Source organism: Neoarius graeffei, chromosome 6 (assembly GCF_027579695.1).
Source record: "Neoarius graeffei isolate fNeoGra1 chromosome 6, fNeoGra1.pri, whole genome shotgun sequence".
NCBI classification, from domain to species: domain Eukaryota; kingdom Metazoa; phylum Chordata; class Actinopteri; order Siluriformes; family Ariidae; genus Neoarius; species Neoarius graeffei.
The window spans coordinates 52487993-52505455 of NC_083574.1; the positions used below are offsets into that span (position 1 = coordinate 52487993).

General features: G+C 41.2%; 1 protein-coding gene across 1 annotated transcript in view; it reads right to left on the reverse strand.

Moving 5' to 3' along the window:
* Positions 1-3073: 3073 nt before the first annotated feature.
* si:ch211-212o1.2 (uncharacterized protein LOC492735 homolog) overlaps positions 3074-17463 on the reverse strand; it is a 91725-nt gene continuing 77335 nt past the window's right edge. The window contains exon 6 of the mRNA XM_060923835.1: positions 3074-5013. Within this exon, the coding sequence (XP_060779818.1) occupies positions 4892-5013 (122 nt within the window). The 3' untranslated portion in view covers positions 3074-4891. The remainder of the gene's footprint in view (positions 5014-17463) is intronic.

Below are 17463 nucleotides of genomic sequence, written 5' to 3' on the forward strand. Positions count from 1 at the left end.
TCTGTAAAGCTGCTTTATGACAATGTCTATTGTTAAAAACGCTATAAAAATAAACTTGACTTGAATTAATTATTAAATACATATATGCAAAACATTATTATTTTTCAATATGTTCTGGAATTGCGCATGGATATCGTAATGTCACATTGATATCACCACATTTTAATCAAAGTTAACTCCATTACGTGAGTGATTATCTCATTTAGTGTCATGAGACGTCTTGGCACCTGTAAGAGAGAGTGTAGTCATCAGGACATGACTTATCCCTCACCACCACTGGACATGAAACCCCACTCCAAATTTTCCTAAGTTGAATTGGTTGCCATGGAAATACAGGAAAAAGAAAATCACAGAAATCTCACAAGGTACACAGTGTTGCCAGATTGGGTGCTTTTAAGTGCATTTTGGTGGGGTTTTGAACATATTTTGGGCTGGAAAACGTCAGCAGTATCTGGCAACACTGAAGGTACAACTCCTCTAGTCACTTAACATAACTGTCAGGTTTCGTGAAAAAATTCCTAGTAGTTTTTGAGTCATGCTCCAGAAACTAAAATGTTTACGGACGGACAGAGCGATAGCTATATCCCCCCCATTATATGCCAGGGAGATAATCATCATGACTGCATGATTGGGTAGCAATCAAATAAGCAGATACAGGGAAAACATTTACTGAATCATTTAGTTTTTGTTCATTCTTTTGTATGAATGTTTGTTCAGTTAATTAAAAATAAATAAATAAATAAATTAAAAAAACACCCACACTTGGGGAAAAATATTGTCCAAAAAAGTAAAATAGTTTTAATTATTAATGACCACATTATTTACAGTGGTGCTTGAAAGTTTATGAACCCTTTAGAATTTTCTATATTTCTGCATAAATATGACCTATAACATCAGATTTTCACACAAGTCCTAAAAGTAGATAAAGAGAACCCAGTTAAACAAATGAGACAACGATCCAATATTACATATCTGTGAGTGGCAAAAGTATGTGAACCTTTGGTTTCAGTATCTGGTGTGACCCCCTTGTGCAGCAATAACTGCAACTAAACATTTCCGGTAACTGTTGATCAGTCCTGCACACCAGCTTGGAGGAATTTTAGCCCGTTCCTCCGTACAGAACAGCTTCAACTCTGGGATGTTGGTGGGTTTCCTCACATGAACTGCTCGCTTCAGGTCCTTCCACAACATTTCCACTGGATTAAGGTCAGGACTTTGACTTGGCCATTCCAAAACATTAACTTTATTCTTCTTTAACCATTCTTTGGTAAAACGACTTGTGTGCTTCGGGTCGTTATCTTGCTGCATGACCCACCTTCTCTTGAGGTTCAGTTCATGGACAGATGTCCTGACATTTTCCTTTAGAATTCGCTGGTATAATTCAGATTTCATTGTTCCATCAATGATAGCAAGCCGTCCTGGCCCAGATGCAGCAAAACAGGCCCAAACCATGATACTACCACCACCATGTTTCACAGATGGGATAAGGTTCTTATGCTGGAATGCAGTGTTTTCCTTTCTCCAAACATAATGCTTCTCATTTAAATCAAAAAGTTCTATTTTGGTCTCATCCGTCCACAGAACATTTTTCCAATAGCCTTCTGGCTTGTCCATGTGATCTTTAGCAAACTGCAGACGAGCAGCAATGTTCTTTTTGGAGAGCAGTGGCTCTCTCTTTGCAACCCTGCCATGCACACCATTGTTGTTCAGTGTTCTCCTGATGGTGGAGTCATGAACATTAACATTAGCCAATGTGAGAGAGGCCTTCAGTTGCTTAGAAGTTACCCTGGGGTCTTTTGTGACCTCGATGACTATTACACACCTTGCTCTTGGAGTGATCTTTGTTGGTCGACCACTCCTGGGGAGGGTAACAATGGTCTTGAATTTCCTCCATTTGTACACAATCTGTCTGACTGTGGATTGGTGGAGTCCAAACTCTTTAGAGATGGTTTTGTAACCTTTTCCAGCCTGATGAGCATCAACAACGCTTTTTCTGAGGTCCTCAGAAATCTCCTTTGTTCGTGCCATGATACACTTCCACAAACTTTGATAGATCCCTGTTCTTTAAATAAAACAGGGTGCCCACTCACACCTGATTGTCATCCCATTGATAGAAAACACCTGACTCTAATTTCACCTTCAAATTAACTGCTAATCCTAGAGGTTCACATACTTTTGCCACTCACATATGTAATATTGGATCATTTTCCTCAATAAATAAATGACTAAGTATAATATTTTTGTCTCATTTGTTTAACTGGATTCTCTTTATCTACTTTTAGGACTTGTGTGAAAATCTGATGTTTTAGATCATATTTATTCAGAAATATAGAGAATTCTAAAGGGTTTACAAACTTTCAAGCACCACTGTATGTAATGCTTAAATGACAATACAATATATGAACATATTTTAAACACTTTATATTTCATTGTTTTTTGGTTAAAAACGAGCCCCATGTGACCTCATCGACTGGATTTAGCAACTACTAATGCCCATGTTGAGGACGCACATTGCCAAGATGCTCTTAAGACTCCTTCTTACGAGCGAGTTTGGGAAAACCGCATACAAAGACCACGTTCGTTGCTTCAGTCTCTAAAGTCACTCTTTAGCCCTAAAGTGCAATGCTATCAGGAAACCTTCCCCAGAATATTTATACATCATGTCTGAGATGTATCTGACTAAAGCCAGACTTCAAAATATGGATTAATGCTTTCATGTAGACACCATTCAACCACTGGAGGGAGCCAAGACGTCCTCAGTCATACATCTCCGTTACGCCTCTGCCTACAGGGAGCAGGTTTAAACAGCCCTTGAAGTAACACTTCTACACCAAAATTGCACCTATATAAAAAGGTCTAATCAATCATCTGTGAAATAAATAACAGGGTGCCATGACTCAGTGCCGAGCTCCTCTCAGAATACTGCAGCTTTCCTGTTATTGCCACCATTCTTCTTTGTTATAAATGAAGTCGCAATTATACAGAATGACTCATACTTAAGAAGTTAAATGTGGGAAAAGTTCTGAAAAGAAAAAAAAAAAAGTCAAGTAATGAAAAAAAAACTGACAAAGCGTAAAATGTAACTTACTAGTTCTTTATTAAATCAAACAGCTAATAAAAATGTTGATTTAAGGCAGACTAGCAGCAAGCATTAGCTGCAAGATGGACAGTACGAATAAAATACAAGGCTGATTGCTTAGTAAAAAATAGAAACATTATAAAGCCAAAGAGAGAAGGAACACAACGAGTGCAGCTATAAAAATGAAAGACAGATGGAAGAAATGTTCTATGGCTGTTTACTCTCACCATCGACCTGCAGTTTACAGTCAAACACATCATCAGGACAGTTTGGACAAAGGTGAAGGTAGGAAAGTATTTGGTTGTGCGTGTTATTTTTAAATCTCCAATTCATTTCACTAAATATATATCATTGGTTAAGTACAGTGTGAAGCAAGTTTGGTTAAAAAAAATAAAAATAAAGCACGCCAACATATTTAAATTGACCTTTTTCTAAACCACAATATCTTTAAAAAAAAAAAAACCTAATCTACATCTAATCGCATCTTTAGCGCATGAAGAAGGAAAAATATCAGATGATTCCTCACACTTTTACCACACAACCTTTGGAAAAGTGCAAGGAAAAATCAGAAGGACTTCTAAAAATATTGCTTCTTGGATAAGATCCGCTTCAAGTTAAATAACTTTATGGTTAAAAATCTAACAGTTTTGCCTCAAGCCGTCACATTTTAACGTCGTCTCAGTACAGGAAAACGTGTCGACGTTCCTGTCTGTTACAACTGCATATGCTACGTTTGCGGTGGACAGAGATGACGTGGGAACACTGGGACTGGCTTTAAATACAGCAGGATTAGTCAGCGTTAGCTTGGTACCAGCTAACCAACATGAAGCTTGCCCTTCCTTCTGCTTCACGGATTCAAGAACCAGTTATGATCACGTGTACAGAATTAAGGATCATCTAACCACCTCCGCCGCTGCTCTGGTTCCCTCACAGCAGCAGCAGCAGCGCCGCTGTGAATTCACTGACAAACTATGTGCAAGCTTCCAAAACTTTTTTTTTTTTAAATAAATTAGCTGCACTGCTACAGCTAGTCCAGAAATGAATCCGGCATCCTTACTCAGAGGTCTTAAATGCTCCTGGCCTGTGGTACGTATAGACATGGAAAACACTCACCAAAGTACAGATCACACGACTGACCTAAGGAGAAATCCCCCCCCAACGAAACTCACTTCCTTCTACTTAAAAACTCACAGATGTCATTTTCAGACAAATACGGAGGACGTGTAACATCTAAAGAAAAGCAGCTGCATGTCTGGACAAATGAAGTGCTGATACAGAAAACTGATTCCCGACTGACCCCAAATCAAATAACAGTAAGCAAATACGATAAAAATAGAGCTATTTCTTGGCCCCTGGAGAGCCCAACCTCCAGAGTGTGAACATTTGTGATACGAGAAAGCCACTACGACAAGCAGACCGAGGAAAAATTAGTACAAAATTATTCACTATTACTAATCGACTATTACTCATCACTAAAATTGTTAGTGCTGTGCTGCTAGACGCATGCCTTAAATTCAGCTCCCTCTCTCTCTCTGCTCTGTGTGACGGAGTGAAATGAGTGAATGAAACCCGTCAGATGAGACACGAAGGAGTCAGAGACGGCTCGTGTGGCGCAGACTTTAGAGACAGGTGAAGGCCTCAGCAGCGGAAATTTTCTGTGCTATAGTGATTGAGAGAAGGGGGGGGCATTAAGGGCAGATTAGAGGTCAGAGGTAAGGCCCATATTCTGCTTTTCTCCCTCCAAGGAGGCGCTTCCTCAGCTCAGAGGAGGAGAGGAATGAGGGATGATGGTGCTGTAGACCCGTTTTCATCTCACTCGGTCTTTTTGGCCCAGGCCATGTCATCACAGCGTGGCTTCTGTCCGGTTAGCTTTTCGACCAACCACTCCATCCTCCTCCAGAAACCTATTCGGTCCAGAGGGTAGTTCAGCCAGCCTGAAAGAGAGAGAGAGAGAGAGATATTTCTGTGTCCCCTAAAAGAAGAAAAATACTAAATTTATTTCTTGAAGAAGTACAGCTGACAGACAAAATGTTTCTTGGAACAAGAACAGCTAATAGGCTAGTCAGGATGGGGGACACAATATCCCCTGCTGCCAATTATATCTATGCTATAAGTGCTTAATGAAATTGTTGAAGTACAAGATTGGTAATCAAGGGCCATAACTCGGGTAAAATGTGACCGAATCGAATGACGTGGTAATATGTGCTTTATCGATATAGAACAAAGCCTTTTGCTAAGTTTCGGAAAATTCCTGCAAAAATTGAGAGAGGAGTTGATTTCAGAAGACTTTCATGAAATTGTCAAAGTACAAGTTTGGTAATCAAGGGCCATAACTCTGAAAAAATTAGACCAAATTGAACTATACTAAGTAACTTTAAAAATGCACAATGGAATTCAACAGGATATCACTTTAGATCCATGCATATATTTGAAATTTATGATATTGTATGTAATGCACACACATCTTGAAACATCGATAAAGGACATTTATCGTCAAACTCAAGAATTAATTCACAATAAAAAAATTCAAAGTGACAGTTGGTCCCTGTTCGGACCGTCATGCTGGAGATTCTGGGTCTGTGTCGTCCAGGGGTCTCAGCAGCAGTGACTGAGGGTGTCAGGAATCTGTCACGGAGGTGAGCTAGCCTGATGTGCTGATCCTGAACTGGCGTCGTGACTCGAGGCTGACCAGGGCGTGGACGATCCCTGGTGCTCCCTGTCTGTCTGTAACGCTGACTCAAACGGGAAATGGTCGAATGATGAACACCGAAGTGCCGGGCGACCTCTGTCTGTGAACTTCCGGCACGCAGCATCCCGATGGCCTGTTCACGTTGATTTTGGCTTAGGCGTGGCATCTTCAATAATGACAATTTTCCCATCATTTCCCCCGGGTATTTATAGGCAAGATTGTGTGTACAGTGTATGCAAAATTTGTTTGAAAATTAAAGCCTGTCCATGTCATTGACTACCCGAGTCATATTGTACGTTATTGAGTACAACTCCCTTAAATTCTGATTTGAGCACAGATTTGGAACTTATTCGGGCGGAACGAAGTTATTTTTCCATTGTGATATATTTCTTTTCTTCTTGAGATAAACTCAGCATGAATTCAAGTTTTATCAATGTGCGTTTTTAAAGTTACTTAGTGTAAATTGCAACGTGTGTATTACCAACATATAGCAAAGCCTTTTGCCAAGTTTGGTGAAATTCCTCCAAGAATTGCGAGAGGAGTTCATTTCACAAGACCAGCACACTCATGAAATTGTCAAAGTACAAGTTTGGTAATCAAGGGCTGTAACTCTGGTAAAATGCAATGGAATTGAATGAAATTAGAATATGCGTATTATCAACATGTAAAGAACCTGGTCAAGTTTTGTGAAATTCCTCCAAAACTTGAGGAGTTGATTTCAGAAGGCGAGTAGCCTTCCCGGGACGGACGGACAGACAGACTGATGGAAATCGCCATGACACAATCCACCTTCGGGCCTTTCGGCCAGCAGGGGATAAAAAAACCCTGGGAGCGCATGTTTTTTTAAAAAAATGTTATGTAGGCAGGAGTGGGCGATCAGCACCTAATCCTACAGGACGAAAAAGAAACAGCACTTTGATTAACAGGAGTGCAACTGGATGAACCGCGGTGCTTCTCCAGCTCTGCATTCACTCATCTTCAGTAAGTGCTTTATCCCGGCCAGGGATAAAGTTTCTGGTTTTGGGAAAAGAACTAACTAATTTCATTTTTCAAATAATCATGAGTGTTCACAAACAAGAAAGTAATAACTGTAGGAGGGTGCAGGATTGGTCAGAATTAATTTGAGAGGAGGGAAGAGCTGGATTTAAGAAAAGAAAAAAGTCCCACACAGTATTTACACTGGTTAAAGCAGATTTTCCAAAAAATTGTCAAATATATAAAACACACACGCGTCTGAACATACCTTCAAATTCAATGTTTCTTTATTTTTATTAATTAAAAGACACGTCATGTCTTAAAGTTATGACGGATGTTGTTTCTCTATTTATCTGAGCGGTTCTTGACATATGGATTACTACAGTTGTAGAATAGGGCTATTTACTGCATTTACTATTTGACCTCAAATGCATTACGAAGACAAGAAATTGCACTAATTAACTTTTGACGAGGCAGAGCTGTTAATTGAAAAAGCATTCCAGGTGACTACCTTATGAAGCTGGTTAAGATAATGCCAGTAGTGTGTAAAGCGTCATCAAGGTAAACGCTGGCTACGCTGAAGAATCTCATCTCATTATCTCTAGCCGCTTTATCCTGTTCTACAGGGTCGCAGGCAAGCTGGAGCCTATCCCAGCTGACTACGGGCGAAAGGCGGGGTACACCCTGGACAAGTCGCCAGGTCATCACAGGGCTGACACATAGACACAGACAACCATTCACACTCACATTCACACCTACGCTCAATTTAGAGTCACCAGTTAACCTAACCTGCATGTCTTTGGACTGTGGGGGAAACCGGAGCACCCGGAGGAAACCCACGCGGACACGGGGAGAACATGCAAACTCCACACAGAAAGGCCCTCGCCGGCCACGGGGTTCGAACCCGGACCTTCTTGCTGTGAGGCGACAGCGCTAACCACTACACCACCGTGCCGCCCGCTGAAGAATCTAAAATATGAAAATTTTTTAAGATACTTTTGTTTACCACATAATTCCATATATTATATGAACACATGTTTTACTGGGAAATACGCCACTCGTATTTTTCATATGAGCTACATCCGGGACATGAAGACCCAAAACCATTACATAATTCTCTACGTCACTCGTGAGGAAATCGATGAACTGTTGTGAATGTGTCTTTATGATAAAAAGAATATCACACGTTAGCTTGAACATAAGAAGTTTATCCTCATGTTGAAAAACTTGTATTTTTCATTCAAAATGCATTGCGATCTGAGTGACATTTAAATAATACTGGCTGGCTTTTTTCATGGTATATCATGTTCCATTCAGCTAGAATGATACTGAATGCATCAAAGACGAGTAGCTGAATGGAATATACATGATCTACCATGAAAAAGGCCCGCCATTATCATCATCATACAAACATTCCTTTTTGGGTGTTCAATACGTCTCTCTCTTTCAAAATCTCTCGTATTTAACGAAGCAAACCTGACGGCCATGCTTGTTTACAAACTTCCAGTTGTTCACTAGAACTGAAGTTTTACATTTCTGACATGTGACGTCATGTTGTCTTGACAACCATGCAATATCGTAAACCATATTCAGCGCCCATTCTCCATTGGGTAGAGTGACGTAATCCACGTAGGATAAGCGATATGCTAACAATATTGCATGCTATCAAACCAAATGAATGAAACCCGCTAGAAGGGACTAGAACACGTTTTTATTCCATCAAAAATTGTCCTGTAGGTATAATAATTTCTGATATTTCACTCCGATGATGTCACTCCCAGTGTTTACTCGCTGACTGGACGCACATTGTCAAAATGGCGAAGCGGTTCAAAAATCAAATTCTTTTGATTAACTTGCATTTTTTTTTTGTGGATGTGTCCAGATAATGTAAAGAACATTACGCAATAGTGCAACTTTATAGCATATGAAGTTTATCTTCTCGTGTTAAAAATTTTCATTCGTTCTCTTCTCTCATTCATGATGTATACATTCACCACTCAAAGATAAACTTCATATCTTCACACAATCGTGTAATATCATACACACGTTCCATGTTATTTCATGGTCTTGATGTTTTCAGTATTGCTCTACAGTGTAGAAAAGAATCAAAATACAGAACAGCCTATGAATGGATAGGCGTCAAAACTGGTACTGTACAAAGACATTCTGTATTAATGCTGCAGGCTTTTAAAACACACACACACAGTTACCCTTAAAGTGCATATTCTGGACCAATTTTTTTTTTTTTTTTAAATATGAAAGTACACACTCATCTAGAAGGGTAATTTTGCACAAGGCCATCTGTCTACAGCAGAAAAAAAAAAAACACGTCTGGAAAAATCCCAAGGGAGTCTGGAGCCAGATTCGTGACGTCACCTGCGGAAGCGCCAGCAGGCTGCGCGAGCTTACACGGTTTCAGTGCACAGCCTGTGTAGACCAAGCGCTCCCATTTCTCTCTCATTGTCCGGTCTTTTGGAAAATGATGAGTACTAATCCCATCAAGATTGGTGTTGCTACACCCTCCTACGATACATCTGTTAACCATTTTCATAATTATGTGATAACGTTGAAGAAATTTGCAGAAAACCACCAGGTCGTTTTCTCATAAACAAACCAGCGCTGACGTAGGATTCAGAGGGAGGCGTCCCGCACGTGACGTCACGAAAATCAGTGTTTGCCGGGAAATCCAAATGCCAAGTTTTTTCCGAGGCGGACCAATTCGCCTCAAATGCCTTGATTTCAACTGAATTTTTCTGGTATTGCTCAAGGTAAAAAAATAGCAGAGAATGCAGAATGTTAGATATTTGACCAAAGTTTTTTGTAAAATAGGAGAATTACATTGATCTTCCTCCTGAATTTACCCGTGATATGCGCTTTAAGCCACAGATAGTCTTTTCCCCTTTAAATCTTTGCCCTTTGTTGCTGCGCTCAACACACATTTCATGTAAGAATTATTGGAAATATTATTATTAATAATAAATTAAAAAAAAAATTCTTAAACACTGAAATTGTGTATTGTGATTGTCATTCCTAGAGATGAAAGTGGAGCAAAGGAAAAAACCCTGAAATGGGGGGGCGGGGCAACGTCGCCCGAAAATATTTTAATAACATAACACGCAAAACCCTGCGTTCTAGTGCATTTTAGTACTTATTTTCACTAAAACAAGTTATAACTTTTAAGCCTTTTTCTTTCATGTACATTAATGATTAACATGTCAAAAATACCAAATTTAATTCCCCTCGTTAATGAGTAATTTTCAGGAGTGCATTTAGAAAAAGGTGATTTTCCTGCTACACAGTTCATTACTTTGAAAAAAATAAAAAATAGACAGTTGAAGGTAAACTCCACAAAATCCCAAAACAGCGCTGTTAAAAAGTAAAGGTCTGTTAGAGTTTCTAAAGCTTTCAGGTTTCAATGTTGGGGACGTTGAGCTTCGTTTATCAATCTTTTAGTCGAGTTGTGCGTTTGCAGAAGCTAAAGTGAACTAAAAATTTCCAATTCATATTTATGCGAGTTGAAGCCAAGTGTTTACATTAGTTCGTATTGTCTGTAAATTTAAACACCAATGAATACCAAATTTCTCATGTAAATCAGGGGAGCAGGGTGTGTGTGTGTGTGTGTGTGTGTGTGTGTGTGAGAGACACACACTGACTGGCAGCCTGAGTAGATTATGTAACAAAAAATAATTCCCATTGCTAGTTTTAGGCAGCTTAGAAACCGGCTCTTCCATTATTACTGTTTCTTCCACGTTTTCTTGATGTTGTGTTCTAGAAACGGCACTAAAACTTAGCTTCAAAACCACAAAATGCAACTTTGATGGGGAAAAATAAATAAATAATATATATATAATAAATTGCTTACCTCTCATCACGTCGAAAGAAGGAGGAAAGTTTTGCTTGTTTTGACATGGACAATTATTAACACGAGAAAATACTCGTAATTCGCAACTAAAGAGACTGCAGCTACACTGGCAGCTTGAACATGCTTTCTAGTGCAATTGTGTTGCGCTTGCACAGAACAGTGTCAGTCCTGCGCGCCTTAGCACGTGCACCTGAAGGCGCGCCTAATGAGCTCCGGCACGCGCGGCGTTAACAAAGAACACCTGTCTTTAATCAATGAACTGTGTTTGGGCTGTTTAAGGACCACGCCCATACAAGGACGATGCGAAGTATTACGCTGCGTCTAGGAACGCGAAAAATCCGAAAAATAAATTTTTCCATTCGGAAAGCCGGAGATTTTCAAGAGTTGTCAAATATCCGGATTTCCGGGTCATTAGCGGAAAAAATCCAGCGAAAAATCTAAAAATCCAGAAAATTCTGGAACACTTTCATGACTACATTCCTAACACCACCTTTACCAGTGATGCAGGTACACCCTCTCATTATTATTATCATCATCATCAGTCAGACAGCGAACCCTTTATCATCCTCGCAGACACAACTTTGAAGGCCTCGCATTGTAACACATCACAGACACGTTCACTTCCCTCCACAGATCAAGCATGCAGGAGCCGTCCTCACTCATCCGATATACACCAACCTAAACATGCTACTCCATGTCTCATGTCAAGTCCCTTGCTAGCTGTGTGTGTGTGTGTGTGTGGTCTCTTGTAGTGGTCCTCTCTGTGTAAAGAGGAGAGCAGTGTAGTGCGTCTTGTTGTTTGATTACTCCTCTTTGTCTCCCTCTTTTCAAATCAGTCTCTCTCCATGCAGACCTGTTTGTTAGCACTGACAGCAGGTTAGCATTAAATATACATGGAGATTGTCAGCCAGTCGCACATACAAAGACAAGCTGGGGCCCTGGGGACCTGACAGAGAGGGTGGAGGAGCCACAGCCACACACAAACTTCTCAGAGAGCGAGAGAGGTACAGAGGATAAATGAGTGTTTGACAAAGACCTCCCCTTTCCTCTTCATCATGCCTCTCCACCAATCTCAGAAAAGGCAGACAGACAAGAGGACCTGCTTGCTTTCTCTGTCTCTCTCAAACACACACGCGCTCCACCCCCGCACTCACATCTGCTGTCCACAGGGGCACAGGGTGACGCACGAGCATCCCCACTCAGCTCTCTCAAAAGACACACATGGCATACTGAGTGTTCCAGCCATCACAGGGGTTTAATGCTCATACTTTACACACACACACACACACACACACACACACACACACACACACACACACACACAGCTTGTACTTCAAAAAATTTTTTCTAAATTTACAAGAAAGGAAATTATGGAATTACACACGGGCGGCCAATATGACAAAAATACTTACCACGATATTTAGTTTTACTGTTGCTTTCCTACTAAAGTGCCAGCAAAACAGTACTAAAACATAAAACTTGCTGTGATTAAAAAAAAAAAAAAGACTTGCAACAATAAAGCATTCCACACAGAGGACAATGAAACAAATGGTGAAAAGGGGCATTTTCCATTTTCGCATCCGTTAACCTGTAGCAAGTCACGAGTAAGGAACAGTGAACCGCTCTCACCACAGAGTAGGATGACAATGGATGTGACATTTAAATAATATTGGCTGGCTTTTCTTCACAAGTCGAAGACAAGTTCAATACAGAGCATGCACGTGACGTCACGAGGTCACGTGATATTTGTTTATCTGCCATCTTGGACGGCATGGCCGCGCATAGAACTTAGACGAACCCGTTGTAATTATCAAGTGTGTGGGAGTAGATCTTTCGAGAATGGTTATATCCAGGGTGTGATTTGTCAAAAAAACAGAAGGGGGGATGTTTTTTTTTTAATCATGAAACATCACAAAATTAAGGTAACAATAGGCTAACAGCTCAATAACATCCGATGATATCAAATGAATAACACTAAATGAAAACGAACACTAAACCAGAGATAGTAAATTCATCTTCCTATCTCTCTGACTAGGGCGACACGGTGGTGTAGTGGTTAGCGCTGTCGCCTCACAGCAAGAAGGTCCGGGTTCGAGCCCCGTGGCCGGCGAGGGCCTTTCTGTGTGGAGTTTGCATGTTCTCCCCGTGTCCGCGTGGGTTTCCTCCGGGTGCTCCGGTTTCCCCCACAGTCCAAAGACATGCAGGTTAGGTTAACTGGTGACTCTAAATTGACCGTAGGTGTGAATGTGAGTGTGAATGGTTGTCTGTGTCTATGTGTCAGCCCTGTGATGACCTGGCGACTTGTCCAGGGTGTACCCCGCCTTTCGCCCGTAGTCAGCTGGGATAGGCTCCAGCTTGCCTGCGACCCTGTAGAACAGGATAAAGCGGCTAGAGATAATGAGATGAGATGAGATCTCTCTGACTAAATACACGAACACTAACACAACAAAGTTCGCATTGCTTGTCGCGTTGCTGTGATGTTTCTCTCCCTCCGGATTAAATGGACAGTGACTCGAAAATCACTAAAATACATGAATACTAAATGAACAGTTTGCTCTGATGGCACAGTTCACATTGTGCGCAGCTTTCCGATTTAAACTGTTTTTTTCTCATCCTTATACTTCCCGTTTCATGGACTGTAACGGATTTGCTTATTTAGTAATTTTAATACAGAATTTACTTTGAAACTATAATCAGACACTCCAACGCCCCCCCCTAAAAGGCGGCATCCGCCAAAAGGCACGCTGTTTGCATCCCTGCATAAAACGTAAAGATATTGTTATTATCTACAATGTATCTATTTGCTGGCGACGTTCATGAACATCAAAGCTGCCACTTCGGGTCATTCTGAAAGTGAGTGCAATGTAGACCATAGAAAACTGTGTCACAACATGCCTGTCATGTCAACTTTTTTTTTGGTTTGTGTGTTTTATTGACGGGGTTGTCCCCGAGGATTTTTTTTCAGCAGAGATAAAAACCAGAGGGGGGGATGATCCCCACCATCCCCCCCGGCAAATCGCACCCAGGTTATATCTTGTTCAGCATTTGGTTGTACCAATAGACAGGGCCAAAAGGAGGGCCTGTCATTTTATAGATTCCCCGCAGACGAGGAGAGACGCGCAAAATGGATATCCGCTGTGCGAAGAGAAAACTGGTACCTTAGTTCTACCAGCCGAATTTGTAGTGAACACTTCATATCAGGTGGGTGTAATCTTCTAATTCAATACTCCTAGTACCTGTTCAGTTGATTTTCGGATTGAATGATAACTGCATAGTCGGTGATTTGTGATTTTTTCCCAGACAAAAATATACATATTTACAACCCTGTCATTATCTGGAACTGAGTTTAGATTTCGAACATTCTTACGATAAAACGTCCTGCATAGTCTCTTTATGATAAACGTCTTAATGCCACTTACCCGTGAGGTTATCAAGTAGACATTCTTCTTCAGAACCTTCCAGAGGTATAGTTGGGATACCCATCCCGCAACAAAATATTTATAAGCTTCCAGGCTCTTGTAAGCTTTGAGGGCTTTGCCAGTGTAACACGATTCACGATTAACAAGAAAATTGTAAATGTCGTGGTAGGCAAGATCGGGCAAATCGCCGGCACCGCAGCTCCGAATTTCCCTGAACAAGGATTGCGGCAAGTTGTACGGATCTGCAATCCCCAACCTGGAACACTTTTCCACGTAACGCTGCCTCATGTCACCTTCAAGATGCTGAACAAACTTAGACAAGTTATCGCGCGATGTAGATGGGGTATTTTCTGAATTTTCTTGGGGATTACTCCCTGGATCCATTACGCTCGCGCAAGGTAAACTATCCTGAAGCCGGCGGAGTAAACACGGACGGGTCACGTGACTGCACGTCCTCTATATCATGCTAGCTGAATAGAATCTGATATACCACAAAAAAAAGCCAGCCAATATTATTATAATACATACACATTCCTTTCAGGTGTTCAATGCGTCTTTCTCTTTCAAAATTCTCTCAAAATGTTCTGTATTTGACGACGCATATCTGGCGGCCATGTTCGTTTACAAATTGTCACACTTGCTAGCATGGAAGTTTTACATCTCTGATGTGTCTCTTTTCCGGTTTTTTGATGTCCATTGGTATGTTTTTCTCTTGTAAATACACTATATTGCCAAAAGTATTCACTCACCTGCCTTGACTCACACATGAGCTTAAGTGACATCCCATTCCTAATCCATAGAGTTCAATATGATGTCGGTCCACCTTTTGCAGCTAGAACAGCTTCAACTCTTCTGGGAAGGCTGTCCACACGGTTTAGGAGTGCGTTTATGGGAATTTTTGACCATTCTTCCAGAAGCGCATTTGTGAGGTCACACACTGATGTTGGACGAGAAGGCCTGGCTCTCAGTCTCCGCTCTAATTCATCCCAAAGGTGTTCTATCGGGTTGAGGTCAGGACTCTGTGCAGGCCAGTCAAGTTCATCCACACCAGACTCTGTCATCCATGTCTTTATGGACCTTGCTTTGTGCACTGGTGCACAGTCATGTTGGAAGAGGAAGGGGCCAGCTCCAAACTGTAAAAACAGTCTGCATGCCTAGGTGCTTGACTTTATACACCTGTGGCCATGGAAGTGATTGGAACACCTGATTCCGATAATTTGGATGGGTGAGCAAATACTTTTGGCAATATACGTAGTGTATGTGTGAAGACTACATAATGAAGTATTGGCAGCCTTTCGTTCCTGTGGAGGACGGCCCCATATAGACGGTTGAAAGTCACACTTGGAAGACGCTCTGGACACTTACGGTAATGCTTTTACGGCTGAGGACTACAGTTGGCTTGCTAACTTTAGGACTGCAGTTGTCATGAACAGTTTTGCACTCAAGTTTCCATCAATGAAGAGTTTATAACATCAACGAAACTGACTTCATGTTAAAACTGTTAATATTATAGTCATGCTGTCTGTTGTCCAGGTGAGGATTGGTTCCCTTTTGAGTCTGGTTCCTCTCGAGGTTTCTTCCTCGTGTCATCTGGGGGAGTTTTTCCTTGCCAACAGCGCCATGGGCTTGCTCATTGGGGATAAAATTGACTCATGTCTTGGGTCATTCAGATTCTGTAAAGCTGCTTTGGGACAATGTCTACTGTTAAAAGTGCTATACAAACAAACTTGACTTCCGGGTGTTCAGCACGTCTTTGTTTCCCGGAGAACAAAGAAACGCTTCTGCACATGCGAAGCAGAAAACTCTCATTGAATAGTCACATCAGCTCCAACGTGTGACGTCATGTTGTCTTGACAACCATGCAATATCCATCCATCATCTGTAGCCACTTATCCTGTCCTACAGGGTCGCAGGCAAGCTGGAGCCTATCCCAGCTGACTACGGGTGAAAGGCGGGGTACACCCTGGACAAGTCGCCAGGTCATCACAGGGCTGACACATAGACACAGGCAACCATTCACACTCACATTCACACCTACGGTCAATTTAGAGTCACCAGTTAACCTAACCTGCATGTCTTTGGACTGTGGGGGAAACCGGAGCACCCGGAGGAAACCCACGTGGACACGGGGAGAACATGCAAACTCCACACAGCAAGGCCCTCGCCGGCCACGGGGCTCGAACCCGGACCTTCTTGCTGTGAGGCGACAACGCTAACCACTACACCACCGTGCCACCCCCATGCAATATCGTAAACCATATTCAACGCTCATTCTCCATTGGGTAGAGTGACATAATACACATAGGGTAAGCGATGTGCTAACAATATTGCATGCTATCAAACCAAATGAATGAAACCTGCTGGAAGGGAATAGAACACGTTTTTATTCCATCAAAAAAAAAAAGTGTCATGTGCACTGTGATGGAGAAACGTGCACTGTGATGGAGGGCTGGGACTATATAACACTAATACTGTTCGTAAGTTACATGACGCAAAAGAAAAAGTGTAAAGAAAATGATTACATATGAGGAAATGTGTCCAGAAGTTCCTGATATGGCCACAACGGTTTGCAAAATGGTTAAAAAGCGTTACTACCATTGAAAATTGATGCACACTCCCTTGTTTGTGTGGATGAGTGAGCGAGCAAGCACACACACACACACTTTGAGCCTATTAAAGGCAATAACCAAAAAGGAATAAATTAATTTGCAAGGGACACACAGCCCGTCACACTACAGAACAATGTTGGACTCGGACATGATAGCCATGATAGAAGCCAGATACGCAATGCTGAGTCGTCAGTTTATCCTCGCACTGTATGAAAAAATGAAAATTTACAGACAAATCAACATAATACCAAAAAACAAACAAAAAAAAAGTAGTAATTATCAAGCAAAAACACAACGAAGAACGGTTTCAAAATTGTTACAGAGTAAAAACTAGGAGACAACAATACATGTAAAACTTAAGAACTGGATCGGACTTAAATTGAATTGCACCTGTGCTTAACAGTATCATATAATACGTGCGCTATATGGCCAAACGTATATGGAAACCTGATCACATGCTGGTAATAAAAGAGCCTTCAACAAACTGTTGCCACAAAATTGGAAGCATGCAATTTTCTCTAATGTCTTTGTATGCTGTAGTTTTAAAGGGGAACTGAAGTCATTTTTAAACTTGCTTTATTTCTTAACGTGTTATTCAATTACGTTTTCGGTTTTATGAACCTTATATCGTGACTCGTATTGGCATATTGCATTACACTTATCGGCCTTTTCAGTTTGTAGCCATGTTGAACGTAGTTCATTTGGTCCACGGCAGGCGTCGCTTATCCGCACAATCTTCACGAGACTTGTGCGAGACTTCACACGTAAAGTGTCAGCGCCGCCATTTTGAAAGCTGTTTACACAGCGGCCAGATCGCCATATCATTCCAA